This window comes from Suricata suricatta, chromosome 11, assembly GCF_006229205.1.
Source record: "Suricata suricatta isolate VVHF042 chromosome 11, meerkat_22Aug2017_6uvM2_HiC, whole genome shotgun sequence".
NCBI classification, from domain to species: Eukaryota; Metazoa; Chordata; class Mammalia; order Carnivora; family Herpestidae; genus Suricata; species Suricata suricatta.
The window spans coordinates 48108160-48133582 of record NC_043710.1 but is presented as its reverse complement, the minus strand read 5'-3'; the positions used below and the strand labels follow the sequence as shown (position 1 = coordinate 48133582).

General features: G+C 43.8%; 1 protein-coding gene across 2 annotated transcripts in view; it reads right to left on the bottom strand.

Annotated features, from left to right (window-relative positions):
- Positions 1–25423, bottom strand: part of ST5 (suppression of tumorigenicity 5) — a 158988-nt gene that overhangs the window by 31917 nt on the left and 101648 nt on the right. For both annotated transcript variants that reach the window (XM_029957736.1, XM_029957737.1), the window contains 2 exons: positions 20100–20204; positions 951–2195 (listed from right to left, as the gene is read on the bottom strand). In XM_029957736.1, coding sequence (XP_029813596.1) covers positions 951–2195; positions 20100–20179 — 1325 coding nt within the window. In that variant the 5' untranslated portion in view covers positions 20180–20204. The remainder of the gene's footprint in view (positions 1–950; positions 2196–20099; positions 20205–25423) is intronic.

Sequence of the window (25423 nt, the reverse complement as noted above, 5' to 3'; positions counted from 1 at the left end):
GATATCACTGGATGATATGCTGGACATAGCCTAAAGTATTAGACCTGACTGAAGAATCCTAAGAAGTAAAATAAGCCTGAATGCCATCTGACTTTGGGTTAGAAGAGAAAGGCAATGAGGGAGAAGAGGATAGGCCTTCCCAGGAGGTGGGCTCCCACCTACCCCAATCCAGAGAATAAAGTGTCTGTCCATTTTCACCAACCCTAGCAGCTCCAGTTCCCAGTCAGTCACTATAATTGTGGAGACAGCCCAGGTAGTCTAGGGTCAGAAATGCTAAGACTGAGCAGAAAGCCAATGACAGTGCCGGCACAGGCCATTCTTGAACATGGCCAAGAAACCAGTAAAATGCTCTTTGACTCCTTTTTCCATCAGTCTCCCCTTTCATGATCCAAGGATCCCCTCTTCCTACAGGCCCAGAATCCCTAAATGGCCAGGCAGCCCTCAGGAGAGAGAAAATCACCTTAAATGAGTTCATACTGCTATGTTAATGACAACATGCAGTGTTCAGATAATGATTTCCTCAAGGTAATAAGTTTCTAATGCTGGCATTGCAGGTGGTCATGAAGCTATCATCCTACACTCTTCAAGGGACTGCCCATTCTATCTAAAGGTGGCCCTACCCTTCTTCCCACACGGACCAAGGTAGTTCCAACAGGGCTCAAGACGCAGCCCAACTCTGCCCCCAAGGCCAAACCTAGCCCACACCTTCAGTAGACAGCATGTGGAAGAAGCATTTTCATCCTCCCACTCATGTTTATGTATCCTTATCCTGCAAGAGCAGAACAATTTCTTTTTCACCTAATTCATGTTACCACCTAACAATTACTCACTGCTTCAGGATCCATGAAGCACTCTGACCATGACCCATAACTACAGTCTGCTTTAGCATCTTCCATTGAAAAGAAAGCCAGAGGACCTGGCTGTGAAGACACTGGAGGAGCATTCGTTACCTGCTCTGGGACTTGCGGTGACCACGCATGTCCTTCTTGGGTCTCCGGGTGACTGGCGGGGCTGGGGTGGAGGGCAAGGGGGGTGGAGCAGCAGGTGTGGGCGAAGGAGGTAGACCATTGCTTGGCTTACTCTTGGGATTCTTGTCAGCCTCATATTCAAAGGTGCGCTTGGGTTTGGGGACAGGGTTCACAGCAGGATCCGGGGAGCTCTTTGATGGCAGCAGCTGGGAGCTCAGGCTATTTCCAGGGGTCCCTGGCTTAGTGGAGCCACTGCCTTCCGTCTCCAGGGGTGGGCCTGCCTCCCCCATGACTCCGGCCACTCCTCCTGCACGGTTGCCAGGGCCCACACTCGTGCTTCCTGTCGGTTCCTCCAAGGTGCCCAAGGTCCCAGTCTTCCTTTTCCCTCGGTCTACACTGTAGCAGCTGCTGGGGAGCTGGGGGAGTCCCCGGCCTGGCTGCTCCTTCAGGGCCTGTTCAATTTTCTGGATCCGACTCAGCACTGCTGAGCTCTCTTTCCTGCTGCCATGCCCCCTGAGGAAGGCACTGGACTCACTCCGGCCTGCCCGTCTCTCTAGCCGGTACAAAGAGTCCCGGACAGGGAGCGCCTCTCCCTCCTCCTCGGTCTCAGGGTAGGAACACTCTGAGAAGGTCCTGCTCATCCTCCGGAGGCCCTTGAAATCAAAGGTTTTTTCTGAGCTGCAGGGGGATGGCGCCACGCTGGGACAGCCTTCACTGACCGCCCACTCGCTGCCAGAGCCCTCCCGCTTCTCCCCACACACGCTCATCCTGGGAGAAGCCTCTCGGCGACCCTCCCATGCTGAGATCTTCTCCCGGATGCCCAAGCTATGAGCACGGGTGCCAGTGCGGTTCAGAAAGAAGCTCCGTGAGCCGACTGCTGGCCCCAGGGACGGGGTGCTGTGGGCAAGGGGGAGGCAAGCAGCGACTCCCTCTACATCCTGGGCTGCCCCTTGGACATTCTCCTTCTGGTCCTCTCTCTTGCACACTGAAGGGCTTCTGTCCAAATAACTGAAGTTGGTGGCCTTGAGGGGACAGATGGGTGGCGAAGTGTCTGGGGAGGGAGCTTGAGGATTTGGGGGTGAAAGATCACGGGGGTGCCAGTCCTTGAGGAGCAGCCGGGAGCTGGAGCGGCTTGGGTACCTGCAGGCTGATGTTTCACTATCACTGAAGGGGTAGATGGGACTCCTTGGTGGGGAGAGAACTGGAGGTGGAGAGACTGACTGAGACCTAAAAGCAACAACCAAAAAAAAAGGACAAGAAGAGAAAATGTCAGTGAGTGGCCGACAACCACAGGCATTGTGTTACATGTGTAGAGAGCTCAGTATCTCTTCCCTGCAGGACACTCAAGCTCGAAGTACTCTAGTCAAGTGAAACACCCCCTCAAAGCCATCCTCAAGGAAAGGAACAGCTCCTTATCCACAGCAGGTCACACTCAATGGGTCTCTCTGCCCCGTTCAAGCCCAGAGACACTGAGTACCGTCTGGAGCAGAAGCCAGCTCTGTGTCAGGTGAGAAGCTCCCCAGAATCTACATCTGCCAACTAGAGCACAGTAGGACCAGTCATGTCTGAAAATGTTTAGCAATCGGCCCTCTGAAAGAGAAAGCACAGATCTGTAACATTTGACAATTTCCATGGTATAAATATTCCTACTGTGGCTGATTTTAAGCTACCAACATGAGCTCGCTGAATGGGGCACTGGGAAGAAACGTTAGTGGTCAGTTCTCAGGAGTGGCTAGAAAGCATCTCCAGCACACCACTTACGGCAGTGCCCCAAACATTCACCTGAGCCCTCTGATTTGTCTCCTTAACAAACCCCTACCTCCCCTGAGACTTCTGTTACCACCACAGCATATGCAGCTCGGCTTGGGTCCTGACCAGAATTCAGATCCCTGAAGGTCTCAAAAGGATCAGAAGGGTCCCTCAAATAAGAGTCCTCTTGGCCCCGTCAGTGAGGAGGCCCATGGGGAAGGGGGGGCAGCTTCTCAGGCAGCGGCGGCATCCACTCAAACAAGCACCAGCCACTTCTCAGCTCTAAATCCACACACAGGTCTTATCAGATATGGGGAACAGTTCCAAATACATGTTTTTATACATACTGTTAACTCACTGAGTCTTCACAAAAACTCTATATAATTATTATTCTTATTTTCATTTTACAAATGAAAAACCCTGAAGCACAGAAAGGCTAAATATCTCATCCAAGGTGCCTCAGCTAGTGAGGGGGGCCACTGGGACAGGAACTTTAGGTACACCACGCGGCCCCTCTGAAGAGGAAGCAGTGGCCTCGCCGAACTGCCTAGGCTACTGGACATAACTCAGTAGGAAGCCTCACAGCACTGAGCACAGCCCTGAGGGACCTCTTCCCCCTTAAGACCTCTAGACCTCTTCCCTACTAGACCACGATTTCTTCCAGGTGGAAGGACACATCCTCAGTATGTGGAAGGTGCTCAGTGAATGAAGGACAAATAAAGAAACAAAAAGATAAGGGTGCCTGGGTGGCTCAGTCGGTTGAGCGTCTGGCTTCAGCTCAGGTCATGATCTCACGCTTCATAGGTTTGAGCCCTGCATCAGGCTCTGTGCTGACAGTTCAGAGCCTGGAGCCTGCTTTGGATTCTCTGCCTCCCTCTCTCTCTGACCCTCCCCTGCTCATGCTGTCTCTCTCTCTTTCTCTCAAAAATACATAAAACATACAAAATTTAAAAAAAAAGAAACAAAAAGATAAAAGTGAGCTTATTGACAAGAACTAGGAGCAGACTTTCTTTGCAGTTCACTGTCAACTTCCAGCCAAGACGTCTTCTCAAACAATTTTAGTTCAAAGACAGCAGGCTTTTTGCCAATGCCACACGCTACAAAGGCCTACCTGACCCTAAAGCCATGGCCCTTGAAGCTAGGCAGTAGCCTCACAGGCTCCAGAGTGCCATGCCATCCACAGGAAGGCAGCCAGCTGCCCCCGAGCCAGCCTGCTGTCACTGCTTGCTCACACACAGAAAACCGAGGCTTGGGTGAGTCAGGGATTGGCCGACAATTCCCGGTTGGGTCATAGCCTCTGGCTGCCCCTGATCAACAGGAAACCTCAACATGCTTAAGTTGTTTTTAAAAGGGTAAGTCAAACAAGAGCCATCCCACGTGTACATGGGCACAGATGAGAGAAACTGAGTGCCCAGCCAAGCCAATGACCAAAGAGACTCTGCTCAGTAAGGACGTGTGAAAAGAATAAGTCTCAGCGCTCCCTAGAGTAGGCAGCAGCAGGGCAATGCGCCAAGCTTGAGCCTGGGGAGATCCCAACCTACTCACAATCGAGGGAGGCCTGAAGTCCCTCATTTATTTCACAAAACCATGGATGCAAAAGTTCATCAGTCCAGCCCTGTAAGCCAGTAGAGTCTGGACTACACAAAGGACTCTGTGTTTCAGCTATTCTCATTTAGAGGTAGGAGAAAATGCCTTGAATAGAAAACAACCTTAACATGTGTTTTTTCATTCAACAAATACTTAATGAGCACCTACTATGTCCCAGGCCCTGCACTAGGTGCTAGATATAAGAATAAATAAAAGAGACAAAAATTCATGTCCTTAAGTTTAAATTCTAGTGGGATAGAAATAGAATAGAAAACAACCTTAACATGTGTTTTTTCATTCAACAAATACTTAATGAGCACCTACTATGTCCCAGGCCCTGCACTAGGTGCTAGATATAAGAATAAATAAAAGAGACAAAAATTCATGTCCTTAAGTTTAAATTCTAGTGGGAGATGACAGGCACCTAATGAGACTCAGAATCTCTTAAGAAGCCTTCTGTATATGCCTTACCGGTCCAGACATTTTGATACATGCTCCTTTAGAGATGTGTCTTCTCAACTCCCAAGATGAGAAGTCCCCAGGCCATGAAGCCACTGTACTTATGGAGGGGGCGGGGGTAGGTGTGTGTGGCACGGTTCCCACATGTGGGAAAGAAATATGGTGAGGATCTCTGGTCTGATTCCAGCACGCTTTCTTCCCAACAAATTGCTCCCTAACTTCCCTTAGCAGTTCCAGCACGGAGGAATCTCCACAAAGCAAGAAATTCTCTCAATGCCTTAATGACTACCCTGCTATAACTAAAGTTTAGTTTTCCTCCTCTCATGAAGCATCAAATAGAGAAGAGACTGGCCCTTGCCTGGTCTCTGTATCATTGCTGAGCTATGGCCAGGGCTACGGGTGCTCCTTGCACGGCTTCCCGCACAGGCCAGGCCCGAAGTGCCCTAGCAGCTCGGGGTGAGGAAAGGGGCCTGGCGCCCAGGCATCCCCACATTCATCATTCACTCCAGGGTTCAGGGAAGAGACGTGTAAACAAGATAGATAAGAACTCTCATGCAATTCTCACTTGACTCTCCATGTTTCTAATTTTCTACCTTTTTCGGAATGTGACCTTGGGCAAAGCCACTCACTCTGTCTGAGCTTCCAGTTTCAATTCCTCAAAACCGTTCCACCTACGTCAAAGGGTTGTCATAATGGGCAAATGAGACTATCAATGCAAATTGATAGCATATACTGTAATTCACGAGGACTGTTAATTATCATTATTAAGTTTTCATTCAATGGTTCTGCTAGGCCAGTTCTTAACAGAGGGTAAGAACATTAGAAAGCTTTGGGGTTCAAGTTTCAGCATAGCCACTACCAAGTTACATGATTTTTGAACAAGTAACTTCAACTCTTTAAACCTTAGTATCACAATCTGTAAAATGGAGGTTAAAAAACACACATCTCAGGTGATTACTGTAAGGAATAGGGACAATGTGTGTCAAGTGTTGAGCTCAGTGGCTCACACATAGCAATCAGTCTTAGTCTGATAATAACTAATATTAATGAGTGGCTCACATTCAGAATAATTGCTTGGCAAACTTTTTCAAAGAGCTTCCCTTTGTCCTTGGATTCTAAATATCTGGGGTGAACAGGGAAGGATGTAAATTAAAAACGGCTGTGAATCCTTTGCAGCTCATGCTATCAAAAGGTGAATTCTATTTTTCTGCCCCTTAAATCTAGGGTGACCTTGTGTTTGCTTTGACCAACAGAATGGAGTAGAAATTAAGCTAAGTTCCAAACTTGAGACCTCAAGGAGCCTAGCAGAAGCCCCCTTCACATACCTGGAATGCTACCCTGATAATGTCATGTAAGGAAGCCAGTCTGATCTATTAAAGGACAAGAGGCTATTTGGAGCACAACCGAGGCCCCGAGAGCCGACAGCATGCCTCAACGTGAGCCTGACACGTGAGCTTGACACGTGAGTGAGGTCATCTTGGACCCAATTGAACTTGGCTACATGAGTGACTCCGGAGGAAACCAGTGGAGGGACTGCCCAGTAAATGCACAGAAAAATGAGACGTAATAAACTGTTCTAAACCACTAGGTTTTCGGGGAGGTTGTTACACTGCAACAGTAAACTGATGCAGGTGGGAAAGGCCAGCCTTGTGTACAACTGGCCTGCCCTATCCCTGCGCAGAACCACTGCCCTGGACCCTCCATCCCCGTGCCTCTCCTCCACTTCCCCACAGAGCAGCTGCCATGGTCTTGATGTTTGGACCATGGGGTTCTCTCTACTAGGGGCTCTGACACTCGAGAATCTCCTCTGAGCACTCCCTGAAAATGGCACTAGTTCCATAATCCCAAGAATATAATCAGCCTCCATCAGTCTTTGCCCCCCAAAATGGCTAGTATCACAAAGACAAGACATAACAAGCACTGGCGAGAATATGGAGAAAAGGGAACTCTTGTACGCTTTTGGTGGGAATGGAAATTGGTACAGCTACTGTGGGGAACAGTGTCGAGGTTCCTCAAGAGATCAAAAACAGAGGGATGCATTAGTAGTTCAGCTGCCTGAGTGTCCAACTCTTGCTTTTGGCTCAGGTAATGATCCCAGGGTCATGGGATCGAGACCTACATTAGGCTCTCCATTTGGTGTAAAGCCTGCTTGGGCTTCTCTCTCTCTCTCTCTCTCTCTCTCTCTCTCTCTCTCTCTCTCCCCCCCTCTCCCCCACTAATGCACTTTCTCTCTCTCTCTCTCAAATGAAATTTAAAAAAAACAGAATACCATCTGATGTAGTAATTCCACTAATGCATATTTACCCAAAGAAAATGAAAGCAATAATTCAAAAAGAAATCTGCACTCCTATGTTTATTGTAGCATTATTCACAATAGCCAAGATATGGAAGCAACCAAAGTGTTTATCAATAGATGATTGGATAATGAAGATGTACACACACATATGCCAATACACTGTGGAATATTATTAAGGCATAAAAAAGAATGAGATCCTGCCATTCATGACAACATGGATGAACTATAAGGTATTATACTAAATGAAATAAGATAGAGAAAGACAAATATCATATAATTACACTTATATATGGAATCTAAACAAAAAAATCCTTAGACACAGAAAACAAACTAACCACTGCCAAAAGGGAGGGGGCTTGGGAGATGGGCAAAATAGGTAAAGGGATTAAGAGGTACAAACTCCCAGCTATAAAATAAATACGTCACAGAGATGAAGAGTAGGTAGTAATACTGTAACAATGCTGTAGGGTGACTAGACTCACTGTGGTGAGCACTGGGTAATATACAGAATTATTAAATCACTATGTTAGGTACCTGAAACTAACATAACATTGTTTGTCAACTATACTTCAGTAATAAAAAACACAAAACTGTATGACTAGATGAGCTCATCTAGGGAGTCAGTAGGTAGAGAAGCCCAATGACTGAACTAGGGCATTCTAGTGTTTCAAGGTCAGGTACTGGAGGAAGAACAAGTGAAAAGATTGCTGGAGAAGAACATTCAATAAGGAAGGAATAAAACCATGAAGAGAGATGTCCTGAGACCTTCAAAAAACAGGGAGTGATCAACTGAGTCAAATTTGCTAACAATCAAGTAAGGGGAAGACTGAGAAATGGTTGAACATTATTAGGTTTAGCAACATGGAGGATGCTATGAGCTTAAGAAAAGAGATTTTGGTGGAGACGTAGGAAGGGAAGCCTGACTGGAAGGAATTCAAGAAAACAGAATGAGAAATGGACACAGAGAGTTCAGACAACTCTTTCAAAGGGTTTCCGTTTTAGGGAACATGGTGTAACAGAAGCAATTTGTTGGTTAACTTGAGCTAAGAGATAGGACACAATATGCTTGAAAGAAGACTGGAATGATCCAGTAAAAGAGAGAAAAGCTGTTGGTACAGGACAAAATCAGGCAAATTTGGGAGCAATGTCCTTAGACAGGCAGTAAAGGGGGTGGGGATCCAATGCGCATCTAGAAGCATCACCCTTAGACCAGAGAATCCCTTTTGTTCTCACTCCCATCCACCTGGGTTGAGTATCTTCTCACGTAATCTCATCCCTGTGCTTCTTTTGCTTCCACCGTTGGCTTTTACTGCTTCATGTTTTCCAACTCATTCCACAGAGGGAAGAAAAGGTCCAATTTGTTCTTTGTTTCCAGCTCCTTCAACCATCTGTACCCAGCTCCCTCCCCAAACACACTGACCTACAAATGACTAAGTCCTACCAATTCTACATCCTTCACTTAGCTCAGATCTTCCCCTTCCTTATCACCCCCACTGCTGCTACTTCCTTCGTTCAGATCTGATCTTTCACCAGGACTACTGAAATAGTCTCTTAATTTCCCTCCCTCTCTCTCTCTCTCTCTTTTCTTCTGACATCTTCCCAGTAAGGGAAACTCCTCAATCTTGAAACTCTCCACTACCCACAAAATGAAGTGCAAATTCACTGACGTCGATGCCAAGGTCCCTTATGATCTGGTCCCTATTTATTTTTCCTTTGTCATCTCATAGTCTTTTCTTACATGCAATCCTGTACCCACATCAAACTCCTTGCTTTTCATGCATCTAGGCCTTCACACATTGTTTCCTTTGCCTGGAATGCTGGCTTGTTCACTTACATATCTCTGTAGCTCCCCTCTGGAATCTCTCTTGACCCCTACCCTCTTCATCCAGGTGGAGATGACTACGTTTTGATGCCTCCACTGTGCCTGGGAAAATGTCTGTTATGGTACTTGTAACATGTTATTGGACTATATTGTTTCCTCACTTGCCTCCCTTCTTAGACAATGTCACTTGCCTCCCTTATTAGACAATGAATGGACCTAGTTGAAGGTGATGACAGTGTCTTATTAAACTTGCTTTCCCCCATTCTTTGCACTGCAACTATAATTTAGTAGGAATTAACACTTACGTTGAATGAATGAATAAAAAATAAATGGTTAAAACCTAGGTCTCCTTTTGTCTGACCTGGACATTGTTCACAGACTTCCCTGCCACCCCTCTTTGTGATATATGACCTGAAGAACAATACAAAGCACTCAGGGCGGCCCAGAGGGCGCTGTCGTTTCCAAAGCCATCTCCCATAAGGCAAAAATCATATACCAGACCAAGAGTCCAGAAACCTGGGTTTCCTCTGGTCCTGGTCCCATCACTTCCTTGATGTGTTTATGGAAAACTCACCTAAATCCTCTGAGCCTCAGATTCTTCATCCATAAAACAGGAAAAACACTCGCTCTGAGTATCTTTATATACTGGTTGGGGGCTAAAATGATGACATTTAAAAAGTGCTTGAACACCATAATTGGCTCCAGGAAGATAAGAGAAATAGAAAAGTAAATACAACACAGCTAAAAGATATCCAAGACTCTGCTCTGATCACTCCTTGCTATTTATCCTAAAATCCCAGGTTTGCCACTGGGAAGGCAGACACTGTGAAACGAAGCACTCACGCCGCTGCCTTGTCAGCAGGCAGCCAGATCTGCTCAGCACAGGCGCGGATGCCAACACTGCAGCCTGTGACTGGCCAAAACCAACACTGACAGAGATAAAAGGAGAAAGAAAGAAGCAAGGGGAGAGAATACAAAGGAAATTTAAATGAAACAAGGGAGCATAAACACTCACAGAGAGACAAACAGATAAGACAAGTGAGTAGGAAAGAAAGAGTATGAACTAAGGATATGGAAAGAGAAATGTAAAGAAAAAGCAGTGTGTGTGTGTGTGTGTGTGTGTGTGTGCGCGCGTATACACAGACAGAAACTGAGAGTTAGAATCCAAACTATCAAACTATGTGCCCCTTCTTCCCTCTAGTACTTTGTAAGAATACAGCCAAACCCTTTGGTTAGTGATCTAAGCCATTCTCCAGTAATAGAGCAGAAAGCATTCGTGCTAAGGGATGCCACACATATTGCCAAGTGTGCCCAAGGACTCTTTGGAAGGGAAAGCTATCTTTAATTAGTCCTTGATAATAAGAGATTTCTGAACCCAGAATGTTCTGGTGACGGGGCTTCTGAGAGTATCAGTATAAGGAAGAGGACCAAGTTGGGGCCAGTTGGGGAAGGTCCCTATGGGTCCAGGAAATAGCCCAAGGTACCAAGGTACCAAGATGGACTGTAGATACCATGAAGTGAGCCTGTTCACAGATTAAGATTATACAGAGCCCAGCTTCCAATATGCTTAGTCTCTACCAAACAAGTGTCCAGCCTGCTTCTGAATGGAACTGCCTAGAAGATGGCCATTCACCATTCTCAGGCTCTAAAGGTGGGCCCTTGTTGGGTCAGTGGACATCAGGATCCTCCTACCACTCAGTGACTGCCCCAACTCTGGAGATGACATTCTCACCATAATCCCTCAAGGCCATACTCCGAGTCACACAGGAGGAGAAAGGGGAGGAAGGCCTGAGTCCTGTCAGCAAGTCCAGAAGTGTGTTCCCCAGGCTGGAGCAGGTGCTCAGCTCAGGAACTCCCACTGACAGCTCACTCTGGGACGGTCCTGATAAAATGCCAAAGGACAGGGTAACTCTCATGAGTTGGCCTTCCTGTTCCCAAAGCAACCTCATCTCAAATGGTTGGATGCCCACAACAGGACCCAGGACAGCCTCATCCACCAAGTGGGGCTGCATATGAGCCACCATCTCTAGAGATTCTTGAGGTCAATCACAGTTCATCAGAGTAGGTAGAACAGTAGCTAGGGTCAGAGCAGAAATGGAGCCACCTTTTCACTTTCAAAAGTACATCTAAGAATCTACCAAAGTCACACCTGCCTGTCTTCCAGCAGATTTCTAGGGAAGCAAAAAGAGAATTGGTAAGCTCTTCTCTGGGTGGGGACCCCAAGCCCTCTATGTAGTACAGAGCATTTACAAGACAGAAGACCTTCCTGAGGCAGGTAAAAATTACGCATTACAGGAATATCTCACAGTAAAATGTAACTGCTTTACAAAACAGAACCAGGTACTATGGAAAGGCAACAGGCAGAGAAATGTAGTTTCAGGAAACCATACTAAAGATACTTGTAATGGTTTTAAAATATGGCCCCAATTCTCTGACATGCCTCCTATAAAAATGACCCCTCTTCTTGAATCTGGACTCTGTGTTTGCCTGACCAATAGAATACAACTGAAATGAATCTGTGCCAATTGTCAGGCCCAAGCCTCAAGAAACGATCTACTTCCTGGCTCCCATGCCATGAGGAAGTCTAGGCCACATAGAGAAGGCACATAGAGGTATTCTAACAGTCCCAGCGGAGGTTCCAGAAATAGCCAACATCAACCCCCAGACACGTAAGGTAAGACACCACAAGGTAATACCAGCCCCTAGTCAGTAAGTCACCCCACACCGTGAAGTCTTTCCAGCCAAGGACCCAGACATCATGCAACAGGGACCAGCCATCCCTGCAGTGCTGTCTGAATTCCTAAGCTACAGAGTCTGTGAGCATAATAAAATGGTTGTTTTACACCATAAATCCCAGGGTACTTACATGGCAGTAGATAACTGAACAGATCTCAGGAATTAGAAACAGGGTGCTATTGAAACAAAATCCTAAATCAGTGACTTTGGGACTGAGTGACAGGCTGTCAGGAGGGGCTTCAGGGAAAGTAAAGAAAATGTTAGCAGAAGCTAGAGGAAGGGGACTCTCAAAAAACATTGGAAAGTTTCGTAATCCTGTCACCAGTCATTACATGGAAAACAGAAAATATACCTAATTTGATGAACTTGCTTAAGGTATTTCCAAGTAGAGTCTAAGGCACCGCCGGACTTCTAACTGCATATAGTAAGAGAGAGAAGAGATGAGCCAAAAAAGGAATGGTTTAGTTCTCAAGCAAAATTGAAAGGAAACATAAATGGGAAAGAGCTTTCTGTGTTAGGAAATAACACATGTTTTAGTCTCAGTCTCTCCAGACAAGAAAAAAGTTGCTAATTAAGAAATGGCTTTCAACTTGAGGGGAAGAGCACTGGGTGTTGTATGGAAAACAATTTGACAATAAAATATTATGGAAAAAAAAATAGGAAAAAAAAAAAAGAAAGAAATGGCTTTCAGATTGTGGGGGCAGTTTTACTGCATGTGTATATGTGCATAAATGTGTAAATTAATCAGACGGTACACTTCTGACTGTTTAGTTTATTATGCTCTAATTATCTCTCAATAAATCTCTTTTAAAATATCTGGAGTGGGACTGGAAGATCCTTTGTCAAGACCTAAAAAATGCTTTCAAGCATCGTCTCATAAAATCTTACAGACAGACACACAAAAGGCCTTCTAATGATTTGAAGGGTAGGCCTTACAGATCCTCTGTAAATAGTAAAGCATCTAAGACTCTTAAGAACCAGAGCAGTCTCACAGAGACCCCAAAGTGGGAAAGGACTCTTGGTGAAGAGATTTGTACATGTGCCTTTTGTCTACTGCAGTGGATGATAAAGTGACTCAGAAGAAACTCACAAAGATGTTTTTAATGTTTATTTATTTTTGAGAGAGAGAGACAGACAGCGCATGAGCTGAGCATGGGCAGAGAGAGAAGGAGACACAGAATCCGAAGCAGGCTGATAGCTCAGAGCCCGACACAGGGCTTAAACCCACGAACCATGAGATCATGACCTGAGCTGAAGTCTGGTGCTTAACCGACTGAGCCACCCAGGTGCCCCTGAAACTCACAAAGTTTTTAAAGGAACTGTATTGTAAGGACACAGGTCTGAACCAAACTGATTCCATGACAGGCTTCAAGTTTCCCTCTGACCTTGGAGACCTAAGTATCAGTTTCTCAGAATCCTTAGATGATAGAAGGGCACACATTGCCCAAGGCAGGAGGGACCACCCTTGTAACACCCAATCAGGAAAGGCCAGCTAACACCCTTAACGTTTCTAAGGGCAGGCCTAAAGATAGAAGCTATAGATAATCACTTATTGCTTAAGGCTAGTTACACCCTACAGGAGGGTCCTGGGTCCTGGGTCTACTCTGTAATTGGTTAATACTCTAAATGTTGTGATTGGATCACTGTACCTGTGTCACAATTTCCTGTAACTCCCCCTTCCCAAACCCATAAAGGCCCTACCCCCCCTTTGTTCGGGGCTCTCCGCATGGATTCACTGCATTGGTAAGGTCTGTGAGCCCGAGTTTATAAACCCGTAATAATAAAGCCCTTTGCTTTTGCATGCGTGACTCGGTCTCCCTGGCAGTCTCTGGTTTTGGGGGACGATGTTGAAATCTTGGGCATAACAATATCATCAGCCGGGACTGGAAAGCACAGAGACAGTATAAAATGAAGGGGAGAGTCTGGGCGCTTGAAATACTATGTACATGAAGCAGTTGGAGAAAACTACTCACCTGCAAGAGTGGGCTACTTTTTATGGAAAAGGAAAAATGAGTCTGAGTCAGGGGAGAACCAAAAGCTCCAAAGACGAAGATGGAGCCAGAAACCCGATAAATGCCTCCAAGGCAGTAAGACCAAGACTTAATCAATGAGTTGGTAACTTGTGACCTCACTGAATATAAAAATTACAATGGGCCCATAACTGCTGTGTAACTTCCAGTTTTCCCCTTCCTGAAAAGAGCTATTTACAGCAGTTACTCTAGGCCTGTCCCACTAGGGTATTTTGGGTGCCAGATAGAAATTCTCTGTGAAGACCTGTAAACTAACAGGTCTTCACACCAAGAGGAACAGTAGTCCAGGAACTGCACACAATGAAAGGGGCTGCCCCCAAAGAGTTTCCTCTATACCTGGACCTGATTTACATGATGAGACCCTAGAATTTAAGCTAATGCCGTTGTAAGGATGAGACCTGGGATTTCAGGGGAGAGACTGAGTGTATTTTGTGATCATGTGATCATGTAATCATGGTAGACCATGGTAGAGTGTATTTTCCAAAGAGAGTGACCACAACCTATCCCATCTCACATGCCCTTCTAGCAATGCGATGCTGATAATCCTCTCATCAAGTATGAATTACTTTCCTTCCTTTTGTGTGACACTGTGATTTACAATAAAAAAATGTATAATTGGTCTTAGTCCTATTTCTGGCACAGAACTCCTGAAAAAACCCTTGGAATTGCCTTAGTGATAACAGTGATAAAGGTCTTTTGTTATGCTAATGAAGTGACTTTTGGGCTACACCTAAGCGTGAGGGCTATCTGCCAGGAAAACTAGCCTTGAGATTAGAGGGTTGGAACTTTCTGTTGTTCTTCTCCCCTGAACTCCAGGGAGAGGAAGGGGCTGGAGGGTGAATCAACCAATGGTCACTGATCAATCATCAGTCATGCTTGTGTAACTGAAGCCTCCATAAAAACCCAAAAGGGCATGGTTTGGAGAGGTTCCAGGTTGGTGAATCAGAATGCTTCCACATGCCCTTCCCCATGCCACTATGCCAGGCCCAGGCTCCCTAGGACAGAAGAGCCTTGGCTTGGGACCTGGCCCTGTGTATCTCTTCATCTGGCTGTTGATTCGTATCCATTCATATCCCTTGTAATAAACTGGAAGTCTAGTGAGGAAATGGGTTTCCTGAATTCTGTAAGCCACTCTAGTAAATTAATGAATCAAGAAGGGGGTTGTGGGAACCTCTGATTTTTAGCCAGTCGGTGAGAGCACAGGTAACAACCTGGGCTTGAGATCAGCATCTGAAGGAAAGGGCCCTCTTATGAAACTGAGCCCTTAACCTCTGAAATCTGATGTTATCTCTGGTAGATAGTCTCAGAATTGAGTTGAACTGTAGGGCACCAAGATGGTGTCAGGGAACTGCTTAGTAGTGTGGGGGAACACCCTCACATACACACCCACATTGCAATTGCTGTGCAGAGCTCTTTACCTTGAACTTGGGCAGACCTTTATTATCTCCTTAATCAACAGAGTAAAACAGAAAAAACACTTTGTAACTTCTGAGGCTGGGGCCATTAAAATGTCATGCGTCTTCTGCCTTGTTCTCTTGAGATGCTCACTCTTGGAATCCAGGCCACACGTAGGTGTTCTGCAGCTATATCCCAGCTGACCTCCAGAATCAACAGTCAGACATGGAAGTTAACAAGCCTTCAGAGGAGTCCAGCCCCCAGCCACTGAGTCACCAATGCTGCAAGGAAATGAGACAAGCTTTCCCTAATGAGCCCTACCCAAATTGCAATTTGTGAGCAAAATACATGACTATTAAAGTTTTCAGCCACTAAGTTTAGAGTTGTTTGTTATGCAGCAATAAATAACCAGACAAATACTGATGACATCACGGGTGGGTTCTAGGAAGCATCTCGAGTAAAGGGGCCTTATAAGGCCAGAGGTTCTCCTGAGAGCAGCCTGCCACCCCAGGACAGGCTCTGAAGCACTATTTTCTACCCAGAGCCAGTACTCTCAGGAGACTTTCCCTATCTGTTGGCTCTTACCCTCTTCCTGAAACCCAGACACAGGGTCCAGATCTGGGTCCACTTTAGCAGCATATCTCACAACCTCTCTGGATTTCACCATATTACAAATCAATGCCTCCTTCTGCACAGAAATCTGTAAATATGAGTTGAACTTACAGTTCTGCTGTCAATTAGCTATTTGGGTTTTAGCTTCCTCATATGTAATATCAAGTGACTGAGCCAAATGAATTCCAAGACCCCTCCAACTTTAACATTACCAAAGAGTATGTGCAGGGCCTCCAAAGGGTTCCAATTGAGTAGGGGAAATAAGACCCACACAAATATCCACTCTGTGAGCTACTATATGACTAGTGCCATTTGGAGGCTCCAAACTTAGGATTCTAAGTGTGAATACAAAGAGGAGGGAGATCCTTCTTAGCTGAGTGGTTAAGAAAAGCACTGGGAAAGAAGTAACATTTGCATCTAGACTGGCAGAAATGTAAGGTTTGCATTAGGCCATAGTGAAGGGTAAGAGTAGAAAAGAAAGACCAAGGCTTTTTATGAAAGCCTTACAAGCCAGGCCAAGTTTGACCTATCCTACTTGACAATAGTTTGTGAGCAGGGAGATCCCAGGAATGTTTAGAAGGAGGTGGATGTAGTGGCACAATAAAATAATAAAAGAATCAAGAGAGCTAGACTTGAGTTCTTCTTCTTTTCTATATCTCAGCTTCCCAATCTATAAAACAAGTGGGTTAATATTGAATGGGCTCTAAGGTCTTTTTTAGTTCTGCTTTTCTAAAAGTCTGTAGACTGAATGGAAAGGGAGCCCAAAGTTGGTAACACCTGTTAGGAAGGTACCATAAGGACTCAAGCAGCCTATTCTCCAAGAGGCTCATCGCCCAGACATCTCATCAACTGATCAACAAATAGTCATCATCCTCCACATAACAGGCATTGTTCCAGGCTCAAGGGAGATGGAAAGAAGTCAAAGTCCTTGACCCTAAAAAGTCTACATTTTTATAGGCACCCAGGCTTCCTGCATCTACATCCAGCGGCAAGGTTCCCAAACACAATACCAAGAGCCTATATTTCCATTTGGCAATGACCCGCTGCCAGAGGTTCACAGTGAAGAAGCGGTCAAGGAAATCGGCAGGCATGACAAGTCTCCTGAGAACAGCCCCAGCTGCCTGCCAGGCCTTACAGCACAAGTAAAAACCCCTAAGAGCAACAGGTAGCAAAGTTCACCCCACACAGATGGATGAATTCCTTTTAAATACAACACTTCCTTGTTTGCAAGTCACCACTCTGTTTCTAGTCCCACCCCAGCTCAGCAACACCAACATCATAAAGCCTGGCCTCTGAAATCCAGGGGACCTTTGAGAATCCCACCTCCCACTCCCAGAAGTGAATATGAGCTAGAGTGGGAACAACCTGTGGGGGAGGGGGGTGTATCTGGCAGCTAAGGGTGAAACAATGTGCCTATTCTGCCCCATGGACAACAAGAATAGAAAACCTGCTCTAAGAGACCACAACATAGCAAAGAACAAAACTTTGGTGGTCAAATGAAAAGGCTTAGATTTCTTCCTCCTATATATCCGGCCAATGAATACTGGGCTGCAGTGAAAAAGGAAGGAAATAAATAAGCAAAACACCCACAAAAACCAAAAAATAGAATGGAGTCCAGGATCTGAAACCCATACTGGTTCAAGTGAAGGTTCATTCAACTTAAAGGCACAAACTTGCAAATATCTATCATGACAGTTCCACAGGGTCCCATCCCACCTTTCCCACCTTTCTATACCCCAGAGTTCCATCTACCCTGAAAGTAAGATACAAATGCCTCTTAGTACCACTGGGTTCCTCTGCCTCCATGTGCTGGATGGGGAGGTCCCCAAAGCAGGCAGGGAGTCAAACACCCAGCTTTCCCAGGCCCTAGCACCCTGGTACTCCCCAACCAAAGATCCCGTCACACCAAAGAGTCTTTTTCCACCAAGATCCTTGGGCTAGCAATGATGAAAAGGACCTCAGGTCACTGCCAAACATCTATTGTTTCAGACTGAGAAATTCAGGTGCCAAGGTCATCAATCCAAGTTGTAAATGCCTTGAAGAAAGAGAATGGATCATTCTTCTTTGTCCCCCATTGTCTACCACAGAGCCTGGCACCTGAGAGGAAAGCCTCCTAGTTCAGTGACAATGACTTCCTAAATGAACTGCTGATTTAGTGCCCTACTCAGCCCAAAGAACACCCTCTAGATATGGCTGGGGGTGAAAACAGCCAGGGAAACCACCAGACTACAAATTCAAAACAGCACCCACAGTCCAGCAGTAGCCTCTGAGAGAAGGGTATAGCCAGCCACAGAGGCCTGGGGCCCCAGGCTAAAAGCCCAGGGAAGGAGGAAGGGAAGCAGAAATAGGACAAAGGGAAATGAACACTGAGGAGAGGCGGGAAGAATGCTTTTTTTAAGGCACATCAGATGCTCAGATATTTACAAACATCATCTATCATGTTATGATGGCAAGCGTGCTAGGAAACTCAAGGAAGAGCAATTTCTAAAAATATTTAAAACATGTAGGTATATGTATTTCCAAAGAGAAATAGGTACCTGTCAGTGGCCCAGATTTTGCCTTGTGACTTGTAAAACCTAAATCTCCCATTCCATCCCCCACATAGCAGAGATTGGAAGAAAAAATTAATATTTAAAGGAGTTGAAGGCTGCTGGTATGGTAATTTCTAATTCAGGTTCTAAACACACTATTTCTTTAAAATTAAGAACAAAAGTATACAATCACAAATAATGCTTATTTTACTTCTACAGTCTCATAAAAAAAAAAAAAAAAAAAAGAAAGAAAGAAAAAGAAACCTTAGTTCCCAGTCTCTCTCTGCCAACTCAGTAACACATGCCACCAGACTGGTGAGAGGCCAGCAAAGAGGTTTCCCAGAAGCAGACCATGGGAGACAAAGACTCAGATCTAGACCTGCTTCTGCTCTGGCCACCAACATGCCCTGGAAGAGTTCAGGTTTTCTACCTCTTTTACCTAAGAAGTTGTTAGTCCCTGCCATTCTTTGGCTCACTCAGTTCAAGGAAGCAAGTATGCAAGAAACTCTCCCTAGGTTAGAAGAGGTGCAAGGCAGGAGTTAGGGGATGTTCTTGTTGGTCTTGCTGCCACAGAGTGGCTATCCACCTTGTGTGCCTAAGTTCCAGAACCTCCCAATCTCTGTCTGGTTGACACAGTCCATCCAGGCCATTTCCGCTGGGACCAAACCTTGAATGTGTGGTGCAGGAAACTCCTCTTGCCTCGTTCACACCAGTCACTCCATAGGGACAATGTGCAGTGCCCCATTCTGCCCACCATATCTTGATTCCAGTTCTGAATGAAGAAAACAACTTCCACCAGCTCTGGACAGACCTGGGTATGCCACACCCCATCAGATCCAGCCTGGCACCGCACAGCTCAGACACCCAGAGAGGAACTAGCCCTATCCCAACCTGAGATGAGCATCCTTCACACAGATATCCATTCTCCTGGCTGAGGTCCCCAAAGTCAAATTTACCCACCTGAGATTCAGCATAAGAGGCCAGAAAAGGCACATGGCTTTCATAAAAGAGCCCAGAGGTTCTTCAAAGACATCAGCATCTAGCCTTGGCCAAAACTTGGAAGCCCTGGTGAGAGCAGTACATCTATCTTCCAGCTCTGGAACCTTTTATCCCATCACAGGGAAGGAGCTAATATTTATGGAGAAGTTTTATGCCAGCTACTACACTAAGCACTGACATATATTATCTCATTTAATCCTCACAGCCACTCTGTGAGATAAGTACTATTATTATTATTTCATAGATGAGTAACTAAGATTTTACAGGGCATTAGAGAATGCCCTGAGATTTCACTATCTCAAATCCAGAACTTGGACGTGAAGCCAATTGTATATGAATTCAAAACCTGTGGTTTTTCTATGGTTCTACATTTCCACTTTAGAAAGAAAACAAAACCAGGAAAGTGGATTATAGCTTACACTGACTAAAACTCCCAAGCTGCTTTGTTTACAGCCCAGAACCTGGACTTGTGCTTGGAACTTGTATTAATAAGTATAACTGCTTCTCCACCCCTAACCCCAATGTGGTCAACCTACCTCACTACAGCTTAGCCCAGCTCAGGCATAGCCCCCAAGCTGTCCCCATCTTAGGAAAAGGATACAGCCAGGAGAGCATCAGCTGCTTCTTGCTGGCTCCATTCCTAGAGCCCTACGCTCCTCCAACAGTAAAAATCAAAGCCTGTTTTAGGGTCCCTGTTTGCTCTCTCCTATGAACACTTACAGAACTGGAAAATAGCATATATATTAGAGATGGCTTTTGCTTCATTGTCAGCATGAGCTGGGCACAGATCATTCACCTGGCTGGTCATCGGAGTCATGATGATAATCATTTACATTTTGGATCAAAGCCATATGGCCACCCCTTGATGCTACCCTCCATTGAGCCCCATTCCGCCCTCAGTGCTCCCCTGCTCACCTGCTCAGAGTCCCCCGAGGGGCCTTAGTGCCTCCAGCTCCGTGGGTGATGCTGGAATTCTTGTTGGCAGTCATGGTCATTTCGGCTTTCTGAAAACTCAGAGCCCTGCAAAGAAGACAAGGCTTAGAAGCCAAGTTTCCATGGGCAGCCAAAAGCACCTCAAACATTTCCAGATGACCTCCAAAACTGCCAGGAGGGCTTGTGTGGTGAGTGGTAGGAACCACTTTCCCACATATATTTAATTCCATGTGTTATAGCTTAGGAGCCTCAAGGGACCCCTGATCTGAATTAGGGAATGAGTCTATGAGCTAACAGATAACTTATCACTTCACAGAAAATGACAAAACTCTATCTCCATCCTATGTCTTCTTGTTTCTTAGAGAGTCCCAAACTTCTAGCGTGCCATAGATCTTTTACAAATTCCATCTAATTTGCATACCCCCTGAACTATTTAATCAGTATTTTTCTAGAATCAACCTGAAACTGACTTGCTTATCTCAAAATGTTTAACCTTATTCTATACAATTAATCATCTAGTCATTTAGTCAACAAATACAAATATTTACTGAGCACCCATGTCCTAGGCACTGCCATCCAGCAAAGAATTAAACGAAGTCTCTGCTCTCAGGGAGCTTACATCTTAGTGGGGAGAAACAGACAATAAACCTGCACGTGTCACACGTGTGTGATACATCAGTGTACATTTGTGTATAATGTATGGTGATGATAGGTGGGATGAAGAAGAAAATGAAGCAAGGTAGAAGGAGCGTAAAGAAGATGTTATTTTAATTTTTTTAACTTTTTAAAAATGTTTATTTTGAGAGGCAGAGAGAGAGCAAGCAAGCAGGGGAGGGGCAGAGATAAAAGAGGGAGAGAATTCCAAGGAGGATCCACACTGTCGGTGCAGAGCCCAATGTGGGGCTCAAACACAGAAATGGTAAGACCTGACCCAAAATCAAGAGTCAGACCCTCAACCGAGTCACCCAGGCGTCCCCCCCAAGAAGATGTTACTAAAATATCTTTTTAATGTTTATTTGTTTTTAAGAGAGAGAGCATGGGCAGGGGAGGGGCAGAGAAAGAAGGAGACACAGAAACCAAAGCAGCCTTTAGTCTCGGAGCTGTTAGCATAGAGACTGATGTAGGGCTCAAACTCACCAACCATATAATCATGACCTGAGCTGAAGCTGGATGCTTAACTGACTGAGTCACCCAGGTGCCCTGAAGATCTGTTATTTTAAATAGAATGTTCAGGAAGAATATTCTGATAAAGTAGCATATGAACCAACACCATAAAATTATGAGCTATCACATTTTTTCTAATATCCATTAAAAATAATATATGTTATGGTATTTGAGTACTGACAAAGTAAAATATATCCATTCATATATCATACAGAGTTAGCTAATATATCATTATCCTTTAGGGAATATTGTTTTATGCTGAAATAATAAAAGAAAGAAAAAAGTTATAACTTAGGAGTACATCCAGACTGGAAAAGGAAAAGTAGAATTATCTCTTATTTGCAGATGGTATAATCTTATACATAGAAGATCCAAAGTATTCCACTAAAGTACTCATAAGCTAACATATAAAGTCAAGCAAGTTTTCAGGATACAGAGTAATATTTTTAAAATCAATTTTACTTATAAATACTGGAAGTGAGGGGCACCTGGATGGCTCAGTCAGTTAAGTATCTGTCTGACTCTTGGTTTTGGCTCAGGTCATGATCTCACAGTTCAGGAGTCTGAGCCCCACACTGGGCTCAGCACTGACAGCGTAGAACCTGCTTGGGATTCTCTCATGTTTGTTCGTTCTCTCTCTCAAAAATAAATAAACATTTAAAAATATTTTAAATAAATAAAAGACACCCATGAATAGGGGATATTATTTGCAAATCATGTATCTGCTAAGAGGCTTGTATCTAGAATATATAAAGAATACTTCCAATTCAATAATTTAAAGACAAATAAACCAACTAAGAAGTAGACAAAGGAGGGCACCTGAGTGTCCTCTGAGTGTGTCTGAGAGACAGCTAAGCATCCAACTCTTGATTTCAGCTCAGGTCATGATCTCACAGATCAAGTCCCACCGCAGGATCTTCACTGACAATGAGTGGTCTGCTTGGGATTCTCGCTCTCTGCCCCTCCCATGCTCTCTCTCTCTCTCTCTCTTCCAAAATAAATAAACTTAAAAAAAAATTAAACAAAGGATTTGAATAGACATTTCTCCAAAGATGTAAAATTGGCCAATAAGCTCATGAAACAATATTCAACATCACTAGTCATCAGGAAAATAGAAATCAAAACTACATTAAGGTATTGCACTTCACACCCACCAGGATGGTTATAATCAGACAGATAAAAACAAATGTTAGCATGCAGAAAAAGCATTGACAAAATATAGCATCCTTTCTTGATAAAAACCCTCAAGAAAGTAGGGATAGAAGGATCATAGCTCAAGATCCTGAAATCAGATATGAAAGACCCACCGCTAAGATCATCCTCAATGGGGAAAGAATGAGAGCTTTCCCCCCAAGGTCAGGAACACATGGATGTCTACTCTCACCCTTATTTAAAATAGTATTGGAAATCCTAGCCTCAACAATTAGACAACAAAAAGAAATAAAAGGCATCCAAATTGGCAAGGAGGAAGTCAAACGTTACTCTTCACAGACAACATGATACTCTATGTGGAAAACCCAAAAACTCCACCAAAAAACTGCTAGAACTGATATATGAATTCAGCAAAGTTGCAGGACCTAAAATCAATGCACAGAAATCAGTTGCACTTCTATATGCCAATAATGAAACAGCAGAAATCAAGGAATTTATTCCATTTACAATTGCACAAAAAAACCATAAAATAACTAGAAATAAAGCTAACCAAAGAGGTGAAAAATCTATACACAGAAAACTATAGAAAGCTTATGAAAGAAACTGAAGAAGACACACATACACAAAAAAATGGGAAAATATTCCCTGTTTATGGATTGGAAGAACAAATATTGTTAAAATGTCAATACTGCCCAAAGCAATCTACATATTCAATGTAATCCCCATCAAAGTAACAATAGCATTTTTCACAGAGCTAGAACAAACAATTCTCAAATTTGTATAGAACCAGAAAAGACCATGAATAGTCAAAGTAATGTTGAAAAAGAAAAACAAAGCTGGAGGCATCATAATTCTGGACTTCAAGTTGTATTACAAAGTTGTAATCATCAAGACAGCGTGGAACTGGCACAAACACATAGATCAATAGAAAAGAATAGAGAACCCAGAAATGGACCCACAAACATACGGCCAACTAATCTTTGACAAGGCAGGAAAGAATTTCCAATGGGAAAAAGACATTCTCTTCTGCAAATAGTGCTGGGAAAACTGGACAGTGACATGCAGAAGAATGAACCTGGACCACTTTCTTACACCATATACAAAAATAAATTCAAAATAGATGAAAGACCTAAACTCAAAAAATAAACTGAAAATGGATGAAAGACAGGAAGCCATCAAAATCCTAGAGGAGAAAACAGGTAACAACCCCTTTGACCTTGGCTGCAGCAACATTTTACTTGACACATCTCTGGAGGCAAGGGAAACAAAAGCAAAAATGAACTATTGGGACCTCATCAAAATAAAAAGCTTCTGCACAGTGAAGGAAACAATCAGCAAAACTAAGAGGCATCGATGGAATGGGAGAAGATATTTGCAAATAACATATCAGATAAAGGGTTAGCATCCAAAATCTGTAAAGAACTTATTAAATTCAATACTCAAAAAACAAATAATGCAGTGAAGAAATGGGCAAAAGACATGAATAGACACTTCTCCAAAGAAGACATCTAGATGGCTAATAGACACATGAAAAAATGCTCAACATTACTCATCATCCAGGAAATACAAGTCAAAGCCACAATGAGATACCACCTCACATCTCTCAGAATGGCTAACATTAACAACTCAGGCAACAACAGATTTTGGTGAGGATGCAAAGAAAAAGGAACCCTTTTGCACTGTGGGTAGGAATGCAACTCTGGTGCAGCCACTCTGGAAAACAGTATGGAAGTTCCTCAAAAAAATTAAAAATAGAACTACCCTACAACCCAGCAATTGCACTGCTAAGGATCTATCCAAGGGATATAGGAGTGTTCATTCGAAGGGGCCCATGCACCCCAATATTTATAGCAGCACTACAGACAATAGCCAAATTATGGAAAGACCCAAATTTCCACTGATAGGTGATTGTATAAAGAAGATGTGGTATATATATACAATGGAATATTTGGCAATCAAAAGAGAATGAAATCTTGCCATTTGCAACAATGTGGATGGAACTAGAGTGCATTATGCTACGTGAAGTAAGTCAGTCAGAAAGACAAATATCATATGACTTCACTCATATGAGGACTTTAAGATACAAAACAGATAAGGGAAGGGAAGCAAAAATAAAATAAAAACAGAGAGGGAGACAAACCATAAGAGACTCTTAAATACAGAGAACAAACTGAGGGTTGCTGGTGGGGTGTTGGGTGGGGGGATGGGCGACATGGATGAGAGGCATTAAGGAGGACACTTGTTGGGATGAGCACTGGGGGCTGTATGTAAGTGATGAATCACTAAAGTCTATTCCTGAAATCATTATTATACTATATGTTAACTAACTTGTATTTAAATTTTAAAAGTCTTAAAGTAATGGTGTAAAATCAAGTTGATATAAATGTGTGAGCTTGTACATGTATATGTATGTTTATACTTATGCAGAACTCTAGATTTTTTTCTTATTAGCATAAAATTTAAATTTTCATGAAGAGATATGCCACTTCTTGGGTTTATTTAATGGTGGAACTCCTTCCCATTTTTTTTTCTCAGAATACTAATTTGTATCTAGAAGAGGGGTAGGTAAATTTTTCTGTAAGGCCCAAATAATAAATATCTTAGGCTATATGGATCATACAGTCTCTGTTCCAATTGTTGGACTCTTATTATATAATATGAAAATAGTCACTGATTGTATGTAAATTAATAGGCATGTATGATTATGTTTCAGTAAAACAGTGGGCCATGGGCCATGGTTTCCTGATCCCTGCTATAGTAGAACATTTGTTCACTAAAACAGTTTAGGTGATATCACAGGACATTATATTCACTGATTGTTTACACAGTGCTAGAGTAGACCGTGCATTTTATCTGGCTCTATCCACTACAAGCCCCAGAATCTTGAGTCTAATAGGGAGAGTATATGCAATAAAGATATCTGTAAAAATAAAAAAAAAATAAAAATTAAAAAATTAAGGGGCACCTGGGTGGCTCAGTTGGTTAAGCAT